The sequence below is a fragment of the Ovis canadensis genome, chromosome 19 (assembly GCF_042477335.2).
Source record: "Ovis canadensis isolate MfBH-ARS-UI-01 breed Bighorn chromosome 19, ARS-UI_OviCan_v2, whole genome shotgun sequence".
Taxonomy (NCBI): domain Eukaryota; kingdom Metazoa; phylum Chordata; class Mammalia; order Artiodactyla; family Bovidae; genus Ovis; species Ovis canadensis.
Genome location: NC_091263.1, coordinates 65428259 through 65448576, shown reverse-complemented (window position 1 = coordinate 65448576; position 20318 = coordinate 65428259). Strand labels below are relative to the sequence as shown.

At 48.2% G+C, this 20318-nt stretch overlaps 1 protein-coding gene across 2 annotated transcripts in view; it reads right to left on the bottom strand.

Annotated features, from left to right (window-relative positions):
* Positions 1–74: 74 nt before the first annotated feature.
* Positions 75–20318, bottom strand: part of USP4 (ubiquitin specific peptidase 4) — a 39919-nt gene continuing 19675 nt past the window's right edge. For both annotated transcript variants that reach the window (XM_069562360.1, XM_069562361.1), the window contains 15 exons: positions 20184–20301; positions 18866–19039; positions 17010–17168; positions 15662–15886; positions 14605–14688; positions 13681–13775; positions 11020–11211; positions 10278–10366; positions 7112–7339; positions 5536–5606; positions 5165–5283; positions 4686–4835; positions 3548–3651; positions 1030–1118; positions 75–635 (listed from right to left, as the gene is read on the bottom strand). In XM_069562360.1, coding sequence (XP_069418461.1) covers positions 477–635; positions 1030–1118; positions 3548–3651; positions 4686–4835; positions 5165–5283; positions 5536–5606; positions 7112–7339; positions 10278–10366; positions 11020–11211; positions 13681–13775; positions 14605–14688; positions 15662–15886; positions 17010–17168; positions 18866–19039; positions 20184–20301 — 2056 coding nt within the window. In that variant the 3' untranslated portion in view covers positions 75–476. The remainder of the gene's footprint in view (positions 636–1029; positions 1119–3547; positions 3652–4685; positions 4836–5164; positions 5284–5535; positions 5607–7111; positions 7340–10277; positions 10367–11019; positions 11212–13680; positions 13776–14604; positions 14689–15661; positions 15887–17009; positions 17169–18865; positions 19040–20183; positions 20302–20318) is intronic.

Genomic DNA, 20318 nt, shown 5'->3' with positions numbered 1-20318 from the left:
GGCATCAGTGGCTACTTTTTTGGTATTATAAACCTATCTCGGTGCACAGTAAGGGAAAAGGGGACGACATCAAGTTTACTTGAGGTTGATTTACTGTGGGTAGACCACTGGGAGGACCAGTAACCAGCACCAGAATCCGAAATCCAGGAGGGCAGGGCAGCCCCCCACTCCATGACAGTGTGTTCCTCTCCACTCTTTGGAATCCGCCACTCTCCACTGTGTGCTCCCCACCGCCAACCCCAACTCTGGAGCTCTACCTGTTTTACAGAAAATTTTTACCACCTGTACAAAAAAAAATAATTCAGCCTCTTGACATAACCCTTCTGAGCAAACAGGGTCTTTTTTTTTTTTTTTCTTCTGCTCATAAAAGGAAATTTCCTCATCTGGTTTTTAGACGGCACACTAGCAGTCTTCAGTGTCAAAGGTGTTCTCCTGGGGGGTGGCACTGGTGCTGTGGTGCAGGGGCACTGGGCAGGTCAGTTGGTGTCCATGCTGTAACTCTCGTCATCCCCCGTGCCCTGCTGTGAGCTGCTTGGTCTTGCACTGCCATCAGAAGAGCCAGGAAAACTGAGTGACGGTGTCTTATGAAACTCATCGTCTCGACGCTGGTAAAACAGCACGTAAGCTGCTTTCGTCTAAAACACACGAGGCACAACATCCATTCACAGGTTGGAACAATCACCCATTCCCCGCAAGCTTTGGTCTCTATTCAAAACACACCACCCTCAGGGATCCGCTGTCTTGCCCTGTGCATCCACACACTGAAGTGATGGTGAAAGCCGTACCACCTAAGGCTGGCTCATGCTGACCATGCCCAGGGTGCCGGGAAAGGTAGGAGCCCTGTGACAGACTCAGGAGAGTCAAGTGTCTCATTTAGGAAGGGTCCCGGAAGGAACGATAGTCAATTCTTTCTCTACCGCACTTAGTTCCCACTGTCCCAGCAGGATGACTCAATAACCAACTAGCCTGGGGGACTCTTCCCAGCTCTAATCCCTAAAGAGTGGGAACCAGGTATGAGGGCCTACTCACCACTATCTGATCCTCACAGGCCAGGGACACATTGCTATCATCAAAGTAATACCACTTCCCGTTCAGTTTGTTCTTCGCGTACGCAGTGTCTGCCAAGGGAAGAGAATATGCTAGCTGGTCATCAAGAGAGGTGATCTGGCTAGCTCAGTAGGCTGGCACTCAACAACTCCAAAACATGACACATATCCAGAGTCTGAAATTAAAGATAATTTACAGCTTGTGTCCTAACAACCGAAAGAGAACTCATCCGTAAAAAAAAGTAAGATCTTCCCTTCTCAAAAAGGCACTTAAAAGGGTAAAAATGGAGCTGCTGGGGACTAAGCCTTTACACTGTAACTTTGGGGAAAACAGCCATGAGCACTAATTCAGAGTTAGGGGACCCATAAAAGGAGCTGATACTTTTTAAGATTTAAGCAAAACAATAGCTGTCAAAAACATGCCAAGTCAAACACCCCTACTGTATCCAGGACTGACAGTCTACTATTGTCTCTCACTGCCTCTGGAGCCTGTGGGGTTATCCCAGTGAGAGACACACTGGGGGCTTGGGTTGGCAGAGTTGGGATGTGAACAAGAAAACTTAAATTTATCTGTCTTTGAAACTCTTGAGTCAAGAATCTGTGGCTCAGTAACAATTCCTCACACCCGTCCAAGTATTTTCCAGAGTGAACACTTCTGGTTTTGATTTTACACTTTCTGAGCAAGATGTGTTCACAACAGTCTCAGCAGTGATACCCGATTCCTGCTTCACTCAGACTCTCGGAAACGACTCAGTCTGATGGAGATCCGGTTTCTGGTCTCGACCTGCTGTGTGGCTCTGGCAGGCTGTTTAACTATTCTTCATTGCAGTGCTTACTGCACCAAGCGGTGGTGAAGGACACAGGACAAAGTGACAGAGAAGGTGCCAAGGGGCTGACCCTGCTGTCCATGCTTGGCGGAACAGCAACAAAGATGGCTCTCAATCACGGTGTTCCAATTGTGGACCCAGTGTGGGTCTGCACACAACCAGCCTAACCTGGATAAGGAAACTGAAGCATAAGGAAGCTAAGTAACCTGCCCAAGCAGTACGTCTGTATGCTAAAATAATTAAAAATGAATACAGGGGTCCAGTATGAATGAATACAGATATCAAAATTAATTTGCAGAGAAAGAAAAGTTAGAGAAGAGTAAGTGCTATAGGATGTGGTATGATCACAGGTATTGCAAGTAGCCACTCTAGAAGAGTCCCAGTTTTTTAGACAGGCACAATTTTTCTTTCCCACCTGTTTCTACAGCTAGTTGGTAGTCCTGTGACCAAGTTATAGCCAATGAGACGTATGTAGAGCAGTTGAGCGGGATTTCTGGGAAGTCTACTTAAAAAGGAAGGTCAGGCCCTTTTTTCCCCTTCTTCCGATGGCCTGGAATGTAGACCTGAGGGCTGGAGAATGAGCAGCCATCCAAAGGCAGGAGGTGATATGGTAAGAATAGAGAGGCAGGAGAACAGACTTGGGCCAACGGAAAAAGCTTACCAGTACAGGAGAGAAGACTGGGGTTTGGGGCAGTTCATAATCCACCGTGAGGGTAAATGGAGCTGACCCCCCCACGGTGCCATCTCTTGGGGTCCTGACACTGGGTGTAGTGGCAGCTGTCATGGCGCAGATGCAACAGAGGAGACATGAGGAGACCCAGCTCCTCACTTCAGCGTCACTACCACCTTCCGTAAACAAGTAACCAGACAGACTAGTGAAAGTAGAAATGCCAAGTAAACCTACACGTCACAGAAATCCCGGAAAATAAAGCAGAACAAAGGAAAAAAAAAGTAAAACGAACATTTTGGTCTCTCTCTTTCTAGGTTGTCCCCTCTCCTATCACAGTTTGCCTTTTGTTTCAATGTACACAGCTGTGATACTACTTTCTGTAATGATGCAATTTTGTGTGGCTGTTTCCCCTGAACACATTCATGGGCATTTTCCCATGGTATTAATAATTTTATTTCGCAATGGCTGTGTGCCATCAAGCAGATGGACAGCAGTGCCAGCTGCTGATCACCAATGTTGCTACTATTTTCCATTAGTGAAATGAAATCACTCAGTTGTGTCCAACTCTTTGAGACCCCATGGACTATATAGCCCACCAGGCTCCTCCATCCATGGAATTTTCTAGGCAAGAGTACTGGAGTGGGTTACCATTTCCTTCTCCAGGGGATGTTCCCAACCCAGGGAGCGAACCCAGGTCTCCCGCATTGTGGGCAGATGCTTTACAGTCTGAGCCACTGGTATAAATGGGTAAATATCTTTGTACATGAAGCTTTTCCCCAAAGTCCAGTAATTTCAAAGGATAGATTTACTGGAAGTGGATTTTTGGATTAAAGGATATGAACCACCACCCTACCAAAACAACTGAGGGGCAGCCTGCAACTTGAGGCCTGTAGAGCTGTATAAGTTAAGTCCTTAGGGCAGTGGCTGGCACAGGGAAGGCTGGTGACAGATGAGTGCCCAAGGGCGTTTCAATATCTCAGAGGGGAGCAGATGCCAGTACTCACAGTGGCCAACCCCCATGGCTCCATAGTGATTGGACACGGCGATGAGGTCGTATACATATGGCCTCGCTGACGGGTCACAGACAAACTCCGACATGTTCAGACCTCTAAGCACAGAAAACAAAAAGAACCCTTCAATACCTTAAACTGTGAGAAGTCAGAGCAATCTAGCCACCCCTTTCATGCAACAGGCTAGAACACAGGAGGCCCTCAGGGACTAACTGCAGAAAGAACGGATGAAGAGTCCAGACAGAAGGCGCCCTGGGGTCTTGCTCTGACCACTGACATGTTAGGCTGGAGAAGGGAAGCCTCCTGGGGAACTCCAACCCCTGACAAGATGGCAAGGAAGGGCTCTGGGCACAGACGTGAGGGCTGTTACAACTTTGTAGAAATGGCTATTACTGTCAGAATCACAGTTAGTGCCATAAAAATGTAAGCTAAATACTAAAACAGACCCCTCAAAGCACTTTTTCCCCTAATGTTTTATTTCTAAAATTTTAAATATACAGAAAAAAAAGTTTGACAACAAATACCTTTATTTGTTGACTTACTGCCATCTAGGTCCTCCCACTGATATGTCTACACTGCATCTATCTATCTATCTACCTGTACACCTGCCCCTGAAGAAAGCATTTTTAAATCTGCATGTTATGGGGAACTCCTACCTTGCTGACCGACTGTGTCATTTACACTCTGTACCCTGGGACTTGAGAGGACCCAAGAAGCCAGCCAGTCCCAGCCCCTGCCCCAAGGACAGGACTGCGGTGGAGTTGCACCACCAAGGGCGGCCCCCAACAATCCAACTCTGCCCAGCAGATTACTCTCTGCGTCCTGTGCTCCTGCATTAATGCGGTGCAGCACGTCTGTGTGCTGTCCTACTGAGTCTGGGCTCCCAGGAACCAAGGACAGGTAAGACGACCAGGTTAGTCAAGCTGCATAGGGACTCAAGAGGGGACGTGGTTCTATCTTCCCTAAACAAGGAGGGGAAATGAGCCTAAAATCCTAACTGCCCAGAGCCCAGCAACACACACATCTTAATGCAGAAAAGCCTTTGGTGGCAAAACACTCTGCCTATCAGTGCCCAGATGGTCTGCCTCGTTTTTAATTTTACCCAAAATACCACTGCAGCCCAGGGACCCACCTGACTGGGAACTCCACGACTGTATCAAGCTTATCCCTCCAGTATCTATTGTAGGAGAAACGTTTGAGGTGGACCACCAGGATCTTTGGCAAGGACCACAGGTCAAACTTCTTTGTGGCCTGCTGGTGCTTCTTACAGTTGGGACAGTACCTGAAACAAAAACCTCTGCTGAGTGGGGAGGCAGGGAGCCAGGGCCACCTGGGCACGCAAGCATGGAGACAACCCTGTAACATCCTGTTCTGCAACCATCAGACTGCTTCAGGGCAGCGAGGTCTCTAAGCCACCTTCCCACACAGGGTGGCCTTATGAGGCTGGAAAGCACAATTCACACAGAAATATGTGTTTCATGTCAGCCATGTACAAAAGCGACAGATCCAAATAAAAAGGTCTGTGTTACATACATGGCCCCACCATGTACGTAATGATCTCAGAGCCCCAGGGTGCCTGCGTGCCCCTGCTCAGAGTGGGGAGCTGCCTACCAGGGGTCATGTTCCCCAAGGGTCTCCATGGTAGTGAAGAGCTCGATGCAGTCCCTCAGAGCCACCGCCGTCTTCTTTTTCTTCTGAGGCTGCAACATGCTGACGTGCTTCTCATACGTCTGTAAGGAACAAAGTGCTGAGTCGGCTGAGGAAACAAAACCTGACCAGGCTGAGCCACCACCTCATGAGCTCTTGTGCCTGGAATATAACGGACTTTCTGGAGCTGCTGAGCATTTAATAACAGAATCTTTCGGTGCTCTTCGTTCTCAGTCTGAAAGATAAGCCGTGAAGCCGGCTGTGGAACTGGTGAGAGAGACCTCCCCAGAGCAGAAACCAGCACTTCCCCTGACCAAGAGTCCCGAGGGACCTACCTCAGACTCCTGCTCATTGTAGTAACGGCTCCGGGTCTCACTGTCCCAGTCGATGGCTAGTGTGGACCGAGCTGTGGAGGAGGACCACAGTGTCACTCACTACGGAAAGGCCAGCAACAAGAGAGGCTCCGTAGGCAACGCGAGGGAGGAGCAGCACACTCAGGCTGTGTTCTAACACCTGCCCACCCAGCAGCAGCCACTGCCGAGAGCAGCGCTCTGCCTGGGGCCAGCCAACCCGGAACCCCTGGGCCCCAGAGCCTCTGGCAAAAACGTCCTCCGCATACACTCTAGAGGCTGCAATATACTCTAGATTCATGGAACGACACAGAATTCTGAAAGGACGCAGGTCGAGATGGAATAACAGTGACTAGGTTTCTCCTCTCTTCTTAAACCACAAGAAAACCTGACAAGACAGATGACACAACTGTTTCCAGACACTGAATATTAGGCAGAGCAAGAGTGAGATCCCTGAGAGAAGGCACAAAATAAGGTGATGCCCACATGGCCCAAGCTTACTGCCTGGAGGCATCTTCCAGGCCATAGCATACCAGGGGAGGAAGAAGATTTGATTCCTGGGTTGAGAAGATCCTCTGGAAAAGGATAGGCTACCCACTCCAGTATTCTTGGGTTTTCCTAGTGGCTCAGCTGGTGAAGAATCCGCCTGCATTGTGGGAGACCTGGGTCTGATCCCTGGATTGGGAAGATTCCCTACAGAAGGGAATGGCTACCCACTCCAGTATTCTGGCCAGGAAAATTCCATGGACTGTGTGGAGCTGGGACATGACTGAGTGACTTTCACTTCACAATAAAGAGAAGAAGCTGCCTAGACACCATGAAGCTACAGAAAGACTGACAGATATAGAGATCCAAAGCGATCTCAATAAAGATGTTTAGAAAACTCAGTATTTTCAAGTTTGTTTTTTTTTTTAAGGGAAGAAAGCAAGGTAGCTAGCTGGAGGACATGTAGCAAACCTCTTCTCCAATGAAGGAAGTTAAAGAAAAGAGATGCTTTTGCAGCTCCCTTCCAGGCACCTTCATCAACCACATGCACTTTCAACACACAACACACACTCCACGTGGATGCCCCTTCTTGTCTACAGATCCCAATCACAGGCTCCAGGTAACAGCCTGTGAAATCCATGAGCATCCTCTAGACGGGCCGCATCTCTAGAGTATTCTCATGGAACAAAAGAAATCTGCATGTATTCTCCTATGTCTGGGGAAATGCTGCCACCTAAGGAGGGTCACGAGAAGTGTTATCATTGACAGCAAAGGTCCTGAAGAAGGGTGGTGGGACTGAAGGGACAGTGTACTTCAGAATGAAGTCATCAAGGAAGGAAGAGAAAAGCCTGACAAGAAGGCCGAAGAAGCGGCAGCAGGAAGGGATAGAGCCAGGTCCTGTCTCTGAAACAGTCTTTGGGGAGCCGCCAGCCAAGGATCACTCAAGTGTCTGTCCCTGGAGTCACACACGATGACACCAGAGAAGCCCAATGTGGTGAGTGCTGAATACAAAGGATTTTCCAATAAACCCTAAGTCCCCTGAAACCGAGTTTGCAAAGTCAGAGAAGGTGCTTACAGGTGAGTTTCAGTAGTTTCCCATCAGTGGCAAGGGAATTTATGTCGGCTGTGCCATAGGAGTTCACAAGGCTGAAGGTAAAAAGCCTTCTGGGGCAAGGCCGGCCTTTGCTCTTCTTTTGGGTGGCCTCACCGTGGTCACTTCCTGGCTCATCATCCCCACTGCCCTCCGTTTCTGAGAGCTGCTCTCTGCCTTCTTCCTGATGCTCCATTTCTTCTTCATCTTCACCTAGCACACAAATGAGAAGAAACGAAAAAAAAAAAAGTGTACGGAATTTGCCATGTCAACGCTGAAATTTTTACTTCATACCGAACTGTGGTGCTTCCTTCGAGGTTCTGTCCTGTGCATGTGAAACTATGTACACTTCTCTGCATTTACAAGGTGCTTAAATCCACACGTGACCCTCTTCACAACCTGGTCAGCAGGCAAGAGGGCACTGCTATTCCACGAGGAGGATGCAGGGCCCAGAGAGCTTCAAGGGATCAGGCGAAGGTACAAAACTGAGAGCAATCCTGCCAGTCCTGAATTTGGGCCCCTTACCACTTGGTTACTTTATTGGGCTTCACCTGACATAGTCTGACTCTTCAACTTGATCATCAGGCCCACAGAGAGAAAAGGACCAAATATTTATTTTTTTTGGCCACACACCATGTGGGATACTAGTTCCCTGACCAGGGATTGAATCTTCACCCTGTGAAGTGCAAGCACAGAGTCTTAACCACTGGACCACCAAGAAAGTCACCAAAAGACCAAAATTAAACACATACTCAATACTCAGGAAGACAGGCTGGTAAGAAACAATTTAAATGCAAATTTTTAAACATGATAAAGAACACAAATATTAAGTGAAAATCTTCAGTTCCTCCACAAGGAACCTGCTGACTCTCTCAACAAGAATTTCCTGAATGCCTTCCTGGTGCAGCTGCCGTGACAGGTCCCAGTAACAGGGCATACAGGATCCTCCCCTCCTTTTTTCTCTTTATTCCTTTGGAATTGCCAAGTTTCAGGAGTTTTAAGAGAGGGAATTTCCTGGCACTTCAGTGGTTAGGACCCAGTGTTTTCACTGCTGTGGATCAGGGTTGAATTCCTCATCAGGGAAGTAAGATCCTGTAAGCCAAGTGGCACTGCACAGCTCTCCCCGACCAAAAATGAGAGAGAGAATTAAAAAGAGAGAGAGAGACAGAGCTTTAAGAGGCATTGTACAGACATATACTGATGTGTATTTTTCCCAGAGAACTGGCTGGTACATATGGCTGCAATAAAAAGATCCACGATCATATTTTTTGCTGTTGGGCAGCCAAAGGAGAAAGCTAAGGTATCAGGTACGTCATTTCAACAAAGATAGGGACAACTCCAAAAGGTGATGTAAAAGTAACAGAGGAAGAAGATTCAAAATAAGAGGTTTATATACTGAGGGAAATAGCAGTAGAAATGGAAACTGACGAAAGCAGGTCAGATGTGTAGTGTGCATAAAAACTCACTTTCAAGGACCGTGTGTCTTGGAACCGTTCATGAGGAAGGACAAGTCAGGCCCAGGATAACACAGCACAGTTCCCTGCCAGGCCCCAGGAAGAGCAGAGCCATGGGTGCGGGTGTGACACAGGTCCCCATGAACAGCGCTCTGAAATCGCCAGTGTCACAGAGATTCCTTCCCTAACCAGCTCACTTCACTCCTGGAGCATGGCACTGTGCCGGGGATACCCAGAGACTCAGCAGGGCACAGCTACCATGGACCTAACAAGCAGCCGTGACAGTAAAGAAGTCAGAATTACTTCAACATTAAACGAGTGTGAAGCCTACGCACCAAGACTCACTGCCGGGATTTGAAAGAAAGCAGTAATTCTTCCTAATTAGGAGAATGACAGATGGAATGTCTAAGAAACTAGGCTAAGTGTGTAACAGCAGCAAATACTTACATGGTGCTATTATTAACTGAGCATCTAGTATGTGCCAGATACTCTAACCACACTACCTCATTAAATTGTAACTTCAACTCTGTGAAGCTGTTGTCATCATCCCATTTTGCAGATGGATAAATCAAGATACAAAGGGATACAGTGACTTCTTGAAGTACACCTCCACACTCCAAGCTGGGAGTGCCACAACTTCCAGAGCACCAAGAACCTACAAGTCACCGCAGGTCTGCTAAGAGAATATCACTACCCTCCAACATCTCTGCTTGTGGGACTTCTGCACAAAAAAACGCTTCTGTTCGTCCCTAGTGGGATGAGGACAGGATATTCTGGGCAAGAATAGGAGTACAATTATAATAAACACATCATTCACTAGGACAATTTGGAACATCCTGCCAGGATCGAGTCTGTGGTTGTTACTTTTTTAATGTCAATTTCTCACTTTTCGGGACTGTGCATGTAGTGCAGAAATGTGGGCATTTGCAACTGAGAATTTATATATTCGGCTCTACGTGAAGCACAGGAATTGGAGGACATTTCCAGTTTTATAGGAATAAAGCCACCACATCAGTCACCTAGGCCCCCAAAAGCAGGATGACAGCCACAATGCAGCTCAGACACAGCTTACTGTTCAGAGCTTGTGAGCACAAGGCCACAGGAGGATGGCAGCGAGGGCTCTGAGTTTCCTACGGTATGGTTACCCTCCTGCGAATCCAGCTGTGGCTCTTCACTCTCACAGCAGGAGCTGTCCAGAGCTGGCCACCACCCATGGCTTCCTGGGTAGAAAGAAACCCCCGAGAGCGCCTGTCTCTGCCTTCCGACAGGCTGGGCAGGACGCCTGGGGCAGTGGCTACAGCATGGGGACGGGGAAGGGCCAGATGACAGTTCTGCAGACAGAGCCGGGCTGTGGAGGCAGCCAAATGTGTATTCAGCGATCCCAAAAGAGCAGAAGCAGATCCTGGCTCTGCTTTGTGACCATGGGCAAGTCACTTGGTCCTATTCATGCTTACTGTCTCCCTGAGGTGAGACCCAGCCTCCACGTCTAAATTCCACGAGGTGTCAAAGGTAGACGATGGGCTCTGGCAGAGCAAAACGGTGCAGACGTGGCTTTCAGGTCTGCTCTCTGGACTCAGCCCCCAGCACCCCCTTACCCCCGCCTGCCCAGAGCCTCCCTCTCCAAGTGCACATCTTCAGAAGAGGGAGGCCAGGAGGGGTTTGGCCAGCCACAGCCCCACACCGAGGCAAGCGCTCACCTGCACAGCCGCTCCTGGAGCCATTGCAGGCCCCCAGCTCCAAGGGCGAGCTGCCTGACTCATCAGGCAAAGGCTGTTTTATATAGCGGCTTGAAAGGAGAAAGAAATCGTTAGTTGAACTGTTTACTGTTTTTCTCCTCTCCTCAGCTAGAAGTTGTTCCTATATATTTGGGAATTATATATTCCTATATATTGTATATTCAACTATTCACAAAGCAATTTATGTAAATAAAAGGGCCTTAAAAATCATGGGATGGCTTAACACTTCAAGAAATTGAGAGGAACCCAAGAGATAAGATGTCTTAACTATCAGGTCACTGAAGACTCTCAGAAAGTCTGTTCCTAATCTTTGATGACTGTTGCATGGCACCCTCATATTAAAAAAATATTTCCCAGTAATGTTAACGATCAGCTTCAGAATGATAGTGGAGTACTTCAGAAACTGTACTCAAATATAAAATACCATCAAAGCACCAGACTTCCTCAAGCAGGTGACTGAGAAGTGTGAAGACATGACTCCAGGGACTAGAGGAGGCTGGGGAGCTCAACGTCATGGTGCTTCAGGTGTGCCCATGGCCTGTCCCAGCAGCTCCCGCCCCAGCCCTCCCAAGGGTCAGCACGATGGTACTTCTGAGAGAGGGAGCACAGCGGGGCCACACTGGCACCCTGCAGGGGGCAGTCGCTGCGACTCCTGGACCTCTCTGATGTTAGATAACCAGCAAACAGCATTCCCCCCACCAACCTGATGCGCTCACAAACCGCCTGGTACAAAGACTCGAGGGTGAGCTTGTGCTTGGGGACAGAAACCAGCAGTGGCTGCCCGTATAGCACTGCCCCGGTAGAAGTGCTCGACGGCCTAGATTTCCTCTCCCTGAAGTACACGGGAAGCGTGACACACTCGGAGCCGTCCGGGGAGGTGCTGCGGACTTCGTACCTATGTCAATCACACAAGAGAGCACCTTTAATGGCATGCCCTGGTGAGCGACGGAGATCTGTGCTTCAGCCTCACGGCGGCCAGGACTAGGGCTACTAGAACAGAGCGTTCTTCAGTATAGAAGGTGAATAAGGCATTTCCAAGAGGATGTTAGAGGCTGGGTCAGGAATTTCAAGAGGGTCACTGTCTGTCAACACAATGTGAACCTATACCACCGAGGCCCTGGGGCTAACGTGATCCTCCTTCCCGCAACCATGAAAGTCTGTGCTCCTTCAACTGGGACTCAACACAGACTGCAGCTGGCATCTAGACCATCACTTCAGACACAAAGGCACATGGGGGCCCAGCCACGAAGTTCACCTTCTGTCACCCACCAAGGAGCTCAACTTATAGAAAAGATTCTTAGCGCCCTGCCCTTTGATCAAACCAAATAGTGTACAAGAACGCATACCTAGAATGTAAAGCCAAAGACTCATTTCAAATGAGAAAGCAAATTTACAAATCTGTTTGCCATCTTTGTTCAAAAACACTCAAGTAAAAGACTCAGATTTCATTTTTTCAAAAATCAAGATAACCAACGAAACTGCTAAAGACAAACCAATGATTGTGAAAAATGTGTCTTACTTAGCGAATACATGGGAGATTTATAGATGTTTTATCCTGGAACAGGTGTTACCAAGATGTTACCAAAATTGCTGGCAACCGACTGTAGTCTTTCCCTCTTCCTATAGGGGGAGACACAAACTTACTGATTCAATCCTGAAAAACTAAACACACACACACACAACCCTCCCCAGATGCCTGACAAACAGTCCTGACTGCAATATGTGCAGGAGTTCAAAGAAAAATTTACAAAAACGGCTAAGATGTGCTCTAAGGTAAGAACCCTGGGGTCCAGCATAAAGGTCAAGAACGAGGCCTTGAACTGGGAGTCTGGCTCGGGACCCAGTCCATCTTGCCACTCGCTGGCTGCTGGGACTAGGCCAAGAGCCTAAACCTCTAAGTCTGTTTATTCAGGGACAATGGGATTTATCACCTATTGTAGACTGTGGAGGTAGTAACTAAGGAACTCTGTCTCACAGCACCTCACATGCTCATGAAGCATTAAGTGCTCCAACTGTGTTTTCGTAAGACCATTATCAACTTATCATAACAGTTTGCTTTCCTAATGACTGGCCCTCAAGCCCTTGGAAAAGTCCTCTGTGGGGTTTGCCAGTATTTCCACAAGGTGATGCCCCAGTTCTTCTCAGTTTAGCTATGGTTGAACACTAGTCTCCGGAGTTGAGGGAGACTGTGCTGAGGACTTGCGGTCAGAAGTGGACAGTCCCAGCTCTGTGGCCCAGTGCAAGCACTGGCGCCCTCCATCTGTGAAGTAAAGGAAGGTGGCTGGCAGTAGGCAGCAGCCTGTGCTCCTGGGTGAATGGAATTGAGATCCTTGGGTGTGGTCAAGAACGCTTCCTTTTAGAGAGACCAGAAATTACAGGCCCCCAAAACAAGGGAAGGAAATGCCTCCCTTGTGGAATGCATTCCGCAGCCAAAAACCAAAACCAAAACCAAACCCTGAAAACCTCTCTCAGCAGTGACAAATTTCTGAGTGAGAGGGACTGAGGAATATGGAAAGTGGGTGTGGTCCACACACAAACTGCTCTGACAAGTGGCTGCTGGGGGGCGCGGGCAAGCTTACGCTCCACCTGGAAGAGGGACACACACACACACAGTCACACTGAGCAGCCTTGAGGCAAGAGGACTTGGGAGGGGCTGAGGCGATGGGCTGCAGTTGGAGTGCACAGTCCGACTCTGTGTGACCCCATAGACGGCAGCCCACCAGGCTCCCCCATCCCTGGGATTCTCCAGGCAAGAACACTGGAGTGGGTTGCCATTTCCTTCTCCAATGAATGAAAGTGAAAACTGAAAGTGAAGTCGCTCAGTCGTGTCCGACCCTCGGCGACCCCATGGACTGCAGCCTTCCAGGCTCCTCTATCATGCGATTTTCCAGTCAAGAGTACTGGAGTGGGGTGCCATTGCCTTCTCTGACTTAAATCGACTTTCCCTGTTATTCTGAGATGGCACCAGTGTGAGGACCCACTGCCTACGGCTTGGAGAAAGAAAAACCCCCTTCCTGTACTGTGTCCCTTCTCCTATCTTTCCATGACCCCTCACAAAGCTGTGATTCTTCTTGAGAAAAGCATTTCTGACAGCAGGCTCTTCTGCAGGACCACTGAGCAGGCCTTCTTAACAAGGAGCAACTGCTGACAAGAGCCTTGCCCACGCCGAGAAGAGGTATCTGGAATGCCTAGCTCTGAAGTGCCCGTAGGCACTTAGCACTGGTGGCTGTCCACAATTCCCTGAATGTCCATCTCATGTGCCCAGAGTTCAAGGCAAATCCACCAGCTGCCAGATCTTCACCAACTAGGCAAAGCCTCTGGAATGTTTCCGCTGATCCCACAGCAGAAACCCCTGAGTACTCACACAAAAATGTCATCCCGAGGCATGATGTGGTTTAAACCTTCATCCATTTGGAAAATCTTGTGGAACCGGTGATTATACACATCTGTGACCACCATCTAAGAATCAATAGGAATAGCATACTTAATACTCAGGTGCAGATGAAAAAAAAAATGTGCTGCAGGGGTGCTGCTTCCCGAGAGATTACAACATGGCCAGGCCCAGAGCTCAGGGGTCAAGGTCTAATGGAGAGCAGCAAGGATCCAGACGCGATCTGCCCTCCAGTGGTGGGAAGCGGGTGTGGACCAGAGGCCAGTCGTCATCCAGAGTGCTCTGGGGTGTTCCCTGGGGCTGGAGGTCCCCAAGCCATCCTCACACAGAGTGGAAAAGACCAAACCCCAACCACCAAGACCTACAACTTGACACCAGCAGGAGGTGCAAGGGGAGTGGGGAGAAGGGCATTGGCCAGGACTGGGACAGGGGAGGGGTTGGGGGGTCTCCAGAATGAGGGGTCCTCATGCATGGAGAGATCTTCATTTCCCCCACCTCCATGTGGGGCCAGGCTCAGCAGAAGGGCCAGCATGAGCAACTGTTTTAAAATAAAGATTTCCTTTTGGACAGGAAAGAACGTGAAGCTTCTCACATTATAGATGAGGTCAAGGTCAGGTAAGAAGGGGAGGGGAGGTGACAGCAGAGTCCCACTCCTGGCCCTCTGACCCACAGCCAGGTGTCCTCCATGATGGAAAGACTGTTTCAAGGGCCAGAAGGGACAGTCTCAGCCACACTGAGCACAGTGAATGGGGACCAGGATGTCAGAGGCATCCAGATACAATCACATGTGCTGGCCCATAAGAACCACCCCCAAAAACTGACTAAAAGTTTAAAAACTAACTCCAAAGGACTGAAATGTCCCCAATAGGCAGAGAGCCACAAAACACCCTGCCTTACGTTTTCTGCAGCAATGCCAGACAGTTTGGAGAGAGCCTCGCACAGGTCGGACACAGCCCCCATCAGTGGCACAACCACGCGGTACTGCAGAGGAGAGAGTGGAGGGGTGACGAGAATGCTCTGGAGAGGGGCGGGGAGATGAGGTGGGAGGAGCAGGCACCATGGAGGGCGGAGGTGCCTGTGGTGAGGTCAGGGCCAGATGAGCTGCCAGCAGAGCAAATGGGCAAGTCTTTGGCCTCAATGTCTGTCTCTCTATTCAGGCAGCACCACATAGAAGCTGGGCCATCTCTTTCTCTGCTACACATGCCTTCGTTTTTTTTCTTACCTTTTTGGAGATGTTCACTGCTTCCTTTCAAAAAACGTTAAAATTCTACAAATTGCCAACCAATCCTTGTCATCTTTCTTTAGAGACAGAAGAAAATAAAACTAGAAGCGGCATGCAGTGAGTCGTCAGCTGGGCTGAACACCTTTCCATCTAGCCTTTTGCTCTGGCCAGGCTCTCCCAGTTGATTCAGGGGTGAACATGACCAAGGAAAGTACTGTTTCTAGTTCCCTAACGTTCAGATTTAACTATCTTGTAGCAGATCAGCCAGGTTCCTTTAGACAGACGAATGAAGCATGGGGGAAAAGGTGACGGCAGAGCCCAGAGGACCTCCACCACACACATTTTAAAAAAACCTTCATTCATTTGGCTGTCCCGGGCCTTAGTTGTAGCACACAGACTCTCTAGTTGTGATGCATGAGCTTCGTGGCTCTGTGGTATCTGAGATCACAGTTCCCCAACCAGGGACTGAACCTGGGAACCACACACTGGAAGGCAGACTCTTAACCACTGGATCACCACCCGGAAGTCCCCATGATGTGCTGGAATGCCATGAGACTACACAGAGGTCTGATGGCAGACACAGGCACACACTCAAGGAAAGCACCAAGGGGCTTCAGAGGTAGCTGATGGAGCTCCTGTCCTTAACAGATGGAAGCAGCCCCACTCTGGGTCTGCAGGCCTCTCACAACAAGGGATACAACAACAGATATGTGAGGGTGCCAACCCTCTTACCTGGGTAGGCCTGCAGCGAGGGTCGGCAGGAACTAGGAAGATCTCCATAACTCGGTCTTTCTTCAAGGGCAGTGGGAGAGTTAGATAGCAAAATGGGTCAAAAGTCACAGAAACCTTAGCACATTCTGGGCAAACCAATGTAGATTTGAAGAGGCCATGGAACGTGTCCACGATCACAGAATCATTCCTCAACCTATGATTCTCCCAGGCTTCCTTTGCCACCACCTGGAAGAAAGGAAAGTGGATAAATAAAACATTCTCAACATCTCCCAGTTCTTGACTTCTGCATCGGGAATGATTCACAGCAAAATCTGAGATGGACTGTGAGCCAGTCTGTGTAGCCAAGTACTGGGTACAGGACTGCTCTTAGCACACCAGACTCATTGCACACGCCAGCCCAGTCCCACATGTAACAAAGTGCGAACGTAGGGCCTATGGGACACAGACAGCACTGTGGACACATGGGCTGACAGTGCGGGACTGTCTCCTAAGCTCCCAATAATTCAGAGGCCCTTCAGGGACTTCCCTGGTGGTCCTGGAGTTCGGACTTGGCTTTCCAAAGCAGGTGAGTGTGGGTTCAACCCCTGGTCAGGGAGCTAAGATGCCACATGTGCCTTGGACAAAAAAAAAGAAAAACCAAAACCAGAAGCAACAAGTTCAATAAGAATTTTTTAAAAATGGTTCACATTAGAAAAACACCACTTGAATTAAAAAAAAAAAGCTGCTTCATGAGCTAGCTCATGGTTTTGCCTTTAAGATGTGAATTCTACTTTAAAGCATTCACATTGAGGGGACCTCCCTGGCAGCCCAGTGGTTAAGACTCCACACTTCCATTGCAGGAGGGCTACAGCCTTGAGCCCTGGTTGGGGAACTAAGATTCCACAAGCTACAAATTAAACAAATAAATTAATTAAATAAAAATTTAAAGCATTCATATTGATCATCCCAATGTGATAGGATAACTTAAATACTAAATTCCCTCTTTAGAGATCTGAAAATCAAGGTTAAAAAAAAAAAAGCGCCCTAAATAATATTAATCACAAAATATTTTAACAATCATAGTTGTATTTTAATGAGAGGAGTAATCCCAAATACCCACACTACAGGCACTTGACAGGGGATTCCCTGGTGGCTCAGATGGTCTGGTATACCAATAAGCAGCATCAGAGGGAACCAGAGTTAGACCTTCTGTAATCTGCAACACATTTCTCTACGAGACTACATGTCCACGTCACCAACAACAGTGAGAGAAAACCAAGGCCCCACCACCAATACTCTGAAACCAGAAGAAGGCCCCTGGAGGTGGCTTCTGTGGAATACTTCTGTCCAAAAGTCTCCAGTATCATACCGCATCTGGCCGCCCATTGGCATCCTTCAGCTCTAGGTAGGGTTTTTTCTTCACACGGTTCAGATCTTCATGTAATCCATCTAGAAGAAAGGCTAAAAGCTCCTGAGAGTCTTGTTGTTGGTAGCCAGAAAACTGAGGGGCAAAACGTCCCACCTGAGTCTACAATAAAAGCAAGCACATTAGAAGGTTTTCAGTTATAAAGAACCAGGGAAGTCAGATGAGAAACTGTCATCAGAAATGATTTTGCAGTCACCCAGGACCAGAAGGAAGACCCTTGGTCCAGCAGTCCCATTAACTTTGCAAGGGTCTAAAGGCAGGTAGTTCTCACTGGAGAAAAGAGAGCTAAGATCTGAAATTCAGGATGACTACAGACTGGGAACCTGAGCCACCACCCTACAAGCAGAGTGAACACTGACTCCCTAACTATATCTCCTAAGTGCAGACATGAATACCTCTCCAACCTCCTCCTTTGATTGAGTCTTCCTAAGAACTTCACAAATAGTACCTGCATCAGCCAGAGGAATCCTCCTATACATAAGAGCCCTCCTAAGGGATAGAGAGTTTGGGATGGGCATGTACACACTGCTATATTTATAATGGAAAACAAGGATGTACTGGATAGCACATGTACCATGTTCCATGTTATGTGGCAGCCTGGATGGGAGGGGAGCTTGGGGCACAATGGATGTGTGTATAGGTGTGGCTGAGTCCCTTTGCTGTCCACCTGAAACTATCACAAAATTGTTAATCGGCTATACTTCAATACAAAATAAAAAGTTTAATTTAAAAAAAAGAGAGAGCGAGCCCTCCTGGCCATAAATGTCTGCCCTGTACTGTTTTACGTCACTGATCCTCAGAATGCAGTGCCCAACCAGTGGCATTAGCAATACCTGAGTGCGTGACAGAAATGAATGTTCTCAGGCCCCAGCCCAGACCTACGGAAACAGAAACTCTGGGAATAGTCATTTACATGCATTGCCCAGTGATTAATGTGACCAAGAAAATGGAAAGAATTTGTTTTTAACTTTAATAATATAAGGTTTTAATGTTCTCCTTGAGCTTAGGTGCTATTTTTTTCCCTCTGTGAATCACATGCTTCATTAAATCTCCTTGAACCAAATAGGACTCCCAGATTTCACCACATGGAGGCAAGCCACTTCTCCCTCGGCAGGAACATTCAGAGCAAAGGAAGGAAGAACCGTGTCCAGCGCCCACTGCAGTTCACCCACCTCCTCATCTTCCTAACTGACAGATCCAAGTGAGAACTGCCCCTCACACCACCTTCCCAGACTTAAGGGGCTCAATGGAAACCACAGTTGGTGTAAGTTCCAGTCTCAGAGAAGCTGGAAGAAGCTCTCAGATAATACTGGATATTAGGTTGAATTTGTATGGTCTGGCTTAGGCTACCAGCCATTTAAAGTGGCTCAGCTAGTAAATAATCTGCCTGCAATGTGGGAGACCTGGGTTCAATCCCTGGGGTGGGAAGATCCCCTGGAGAAGGGAACAGTTACCCACTCCAGTATTGTGGCCTGGAGAATTCCGTGGACTGTATAGTCAATGGAGTCCCAAAGAGTTAGTTAGACATGACTGAGCGACTTTCACTTTTTCCACTGTAGAATATGGCATTCTGAGCAAGCAGCTTACAATACAAATGATATCTGAAGAACCCTCATCCCAGAGGTGAGGGTTAAGTCACTCAAGTTAAGTATGTGCTGAACGACTGAACAGAAAGAAGGATCTGACCGTGCAGTCTCAGAGCCCATCTTAATGCCAAAGTGCAAGTAAGGGAATACTTCATTACAACGTTAAGTCACTCTCCCCAAAATAGGAAAAAGGAAAGACACATATCAACCTACTTTGAACATGCGAGGTGCCACGTGAGCATCCCTGCCGGACCACATCTGCTTAATGAGCTCTGCGTAGGCCTCTGCGATTTCCCCTTTCATTCCCAGGGGGTTGTCCCTGTTGATTTCGGCTTCGTATTCATCTTTGAGAAAGTAGTCGGTCAACGGTGCTGTGTTGCTTAAGCACTGAAAGAGAAATGATCACAGCTCACACGCCTTCTGGAAAGCACACAGACACACAGGAAAAACCCAGTTCTAAATGAACAGTGAAGGTCCCTCCAACAAAATGAAGGTCACTCCCTTCAGATTCTCGGGAGGGCTCACAACAGGAAGGCACAGTCTCTCAAAGGCCAGGGCTGGTGGCCACATAGTGGTGAACCTTCCAGGAACACTGTCTTGAGATAAGCTCACCGCCTAAGAACCGATTCCGACACAAGCTGAGGGCAGAGGCCGCTGATCCCAAGTGCCTGATCACAGTTTATTCCTTCACTCTGTCAGTGTATTTACAGACATGCTTAATTTTTCAGCTGTTTAAAACAGTCTGGTTTTCCTAGCACACCCGCCCCCACCCCCGCTTGTCATGTGTTACTTTTACTTGGACCTCACTGATTTTGACCTGCTAAAATTTTATCTACAGTACTTGCCTCTATAGTTGTGAGACAGTAACCTGCATCCTTTTCCCATAATGCACTGTAACTGTGAGGAGAACTACTTTCAAGTGAAGTCTATGAGTTTGAGCAAACTAACCAACTGAGGGTCATCTGTAGGGACCCCCAAACTTGCAATGGTGTCAGAAATGAAGGCAGTTATTAGGGACTGTGCCCTCTTAACTTTGTAGCTGGACTTTAACTCCAGCCCATGATCTCAACAATCCCATTACACAGTATGCGCCCAATAAATATTTGGTGGATGAATGAATAAAGTTTCAATAGGCAAGAGCTGAGTGAGACAGCTCACTGGTGAAGATGGTCAGCCTCAGGCAAGAATACAGTGGCACGGTACCAGCTGCTCTGAGATCTCATCCCATTAGAGACCAACCAGGCATGTATTCCAGTACTTTTTGAGATCATTCTCTAAGGGTCAACAAAACTCAAAATGTTTTCATTATAAAACCAAACCAAACTGAGAAGACATTTTGAAGCCAGGAACACTGATGAGGCCATTCTGTACCACCCAGTGGCTATGCACTGGCAGAGATTCCTGAAGCACTAACCACGGGTTGTTAGGGACCCTGGAGAGGATCCTCCCGACACAGCAGAGGCCACTCCCACCCCAGCCTCAAGTACCGTGGAGACACGATGTTAACTGAGATGGCAGCTCTCCCCCCTACCTGCAAAGCAGAGTTCATGAAGCAGGTGTTCCCCAGGTTTCCGAGTCCGCAGAGCCCAGGTTGGACGTGAGTCAATGGGGACTCCTGACAATTATACGAAGCAGAGAAGCCAGATCCACTGGAAAACACAACCCA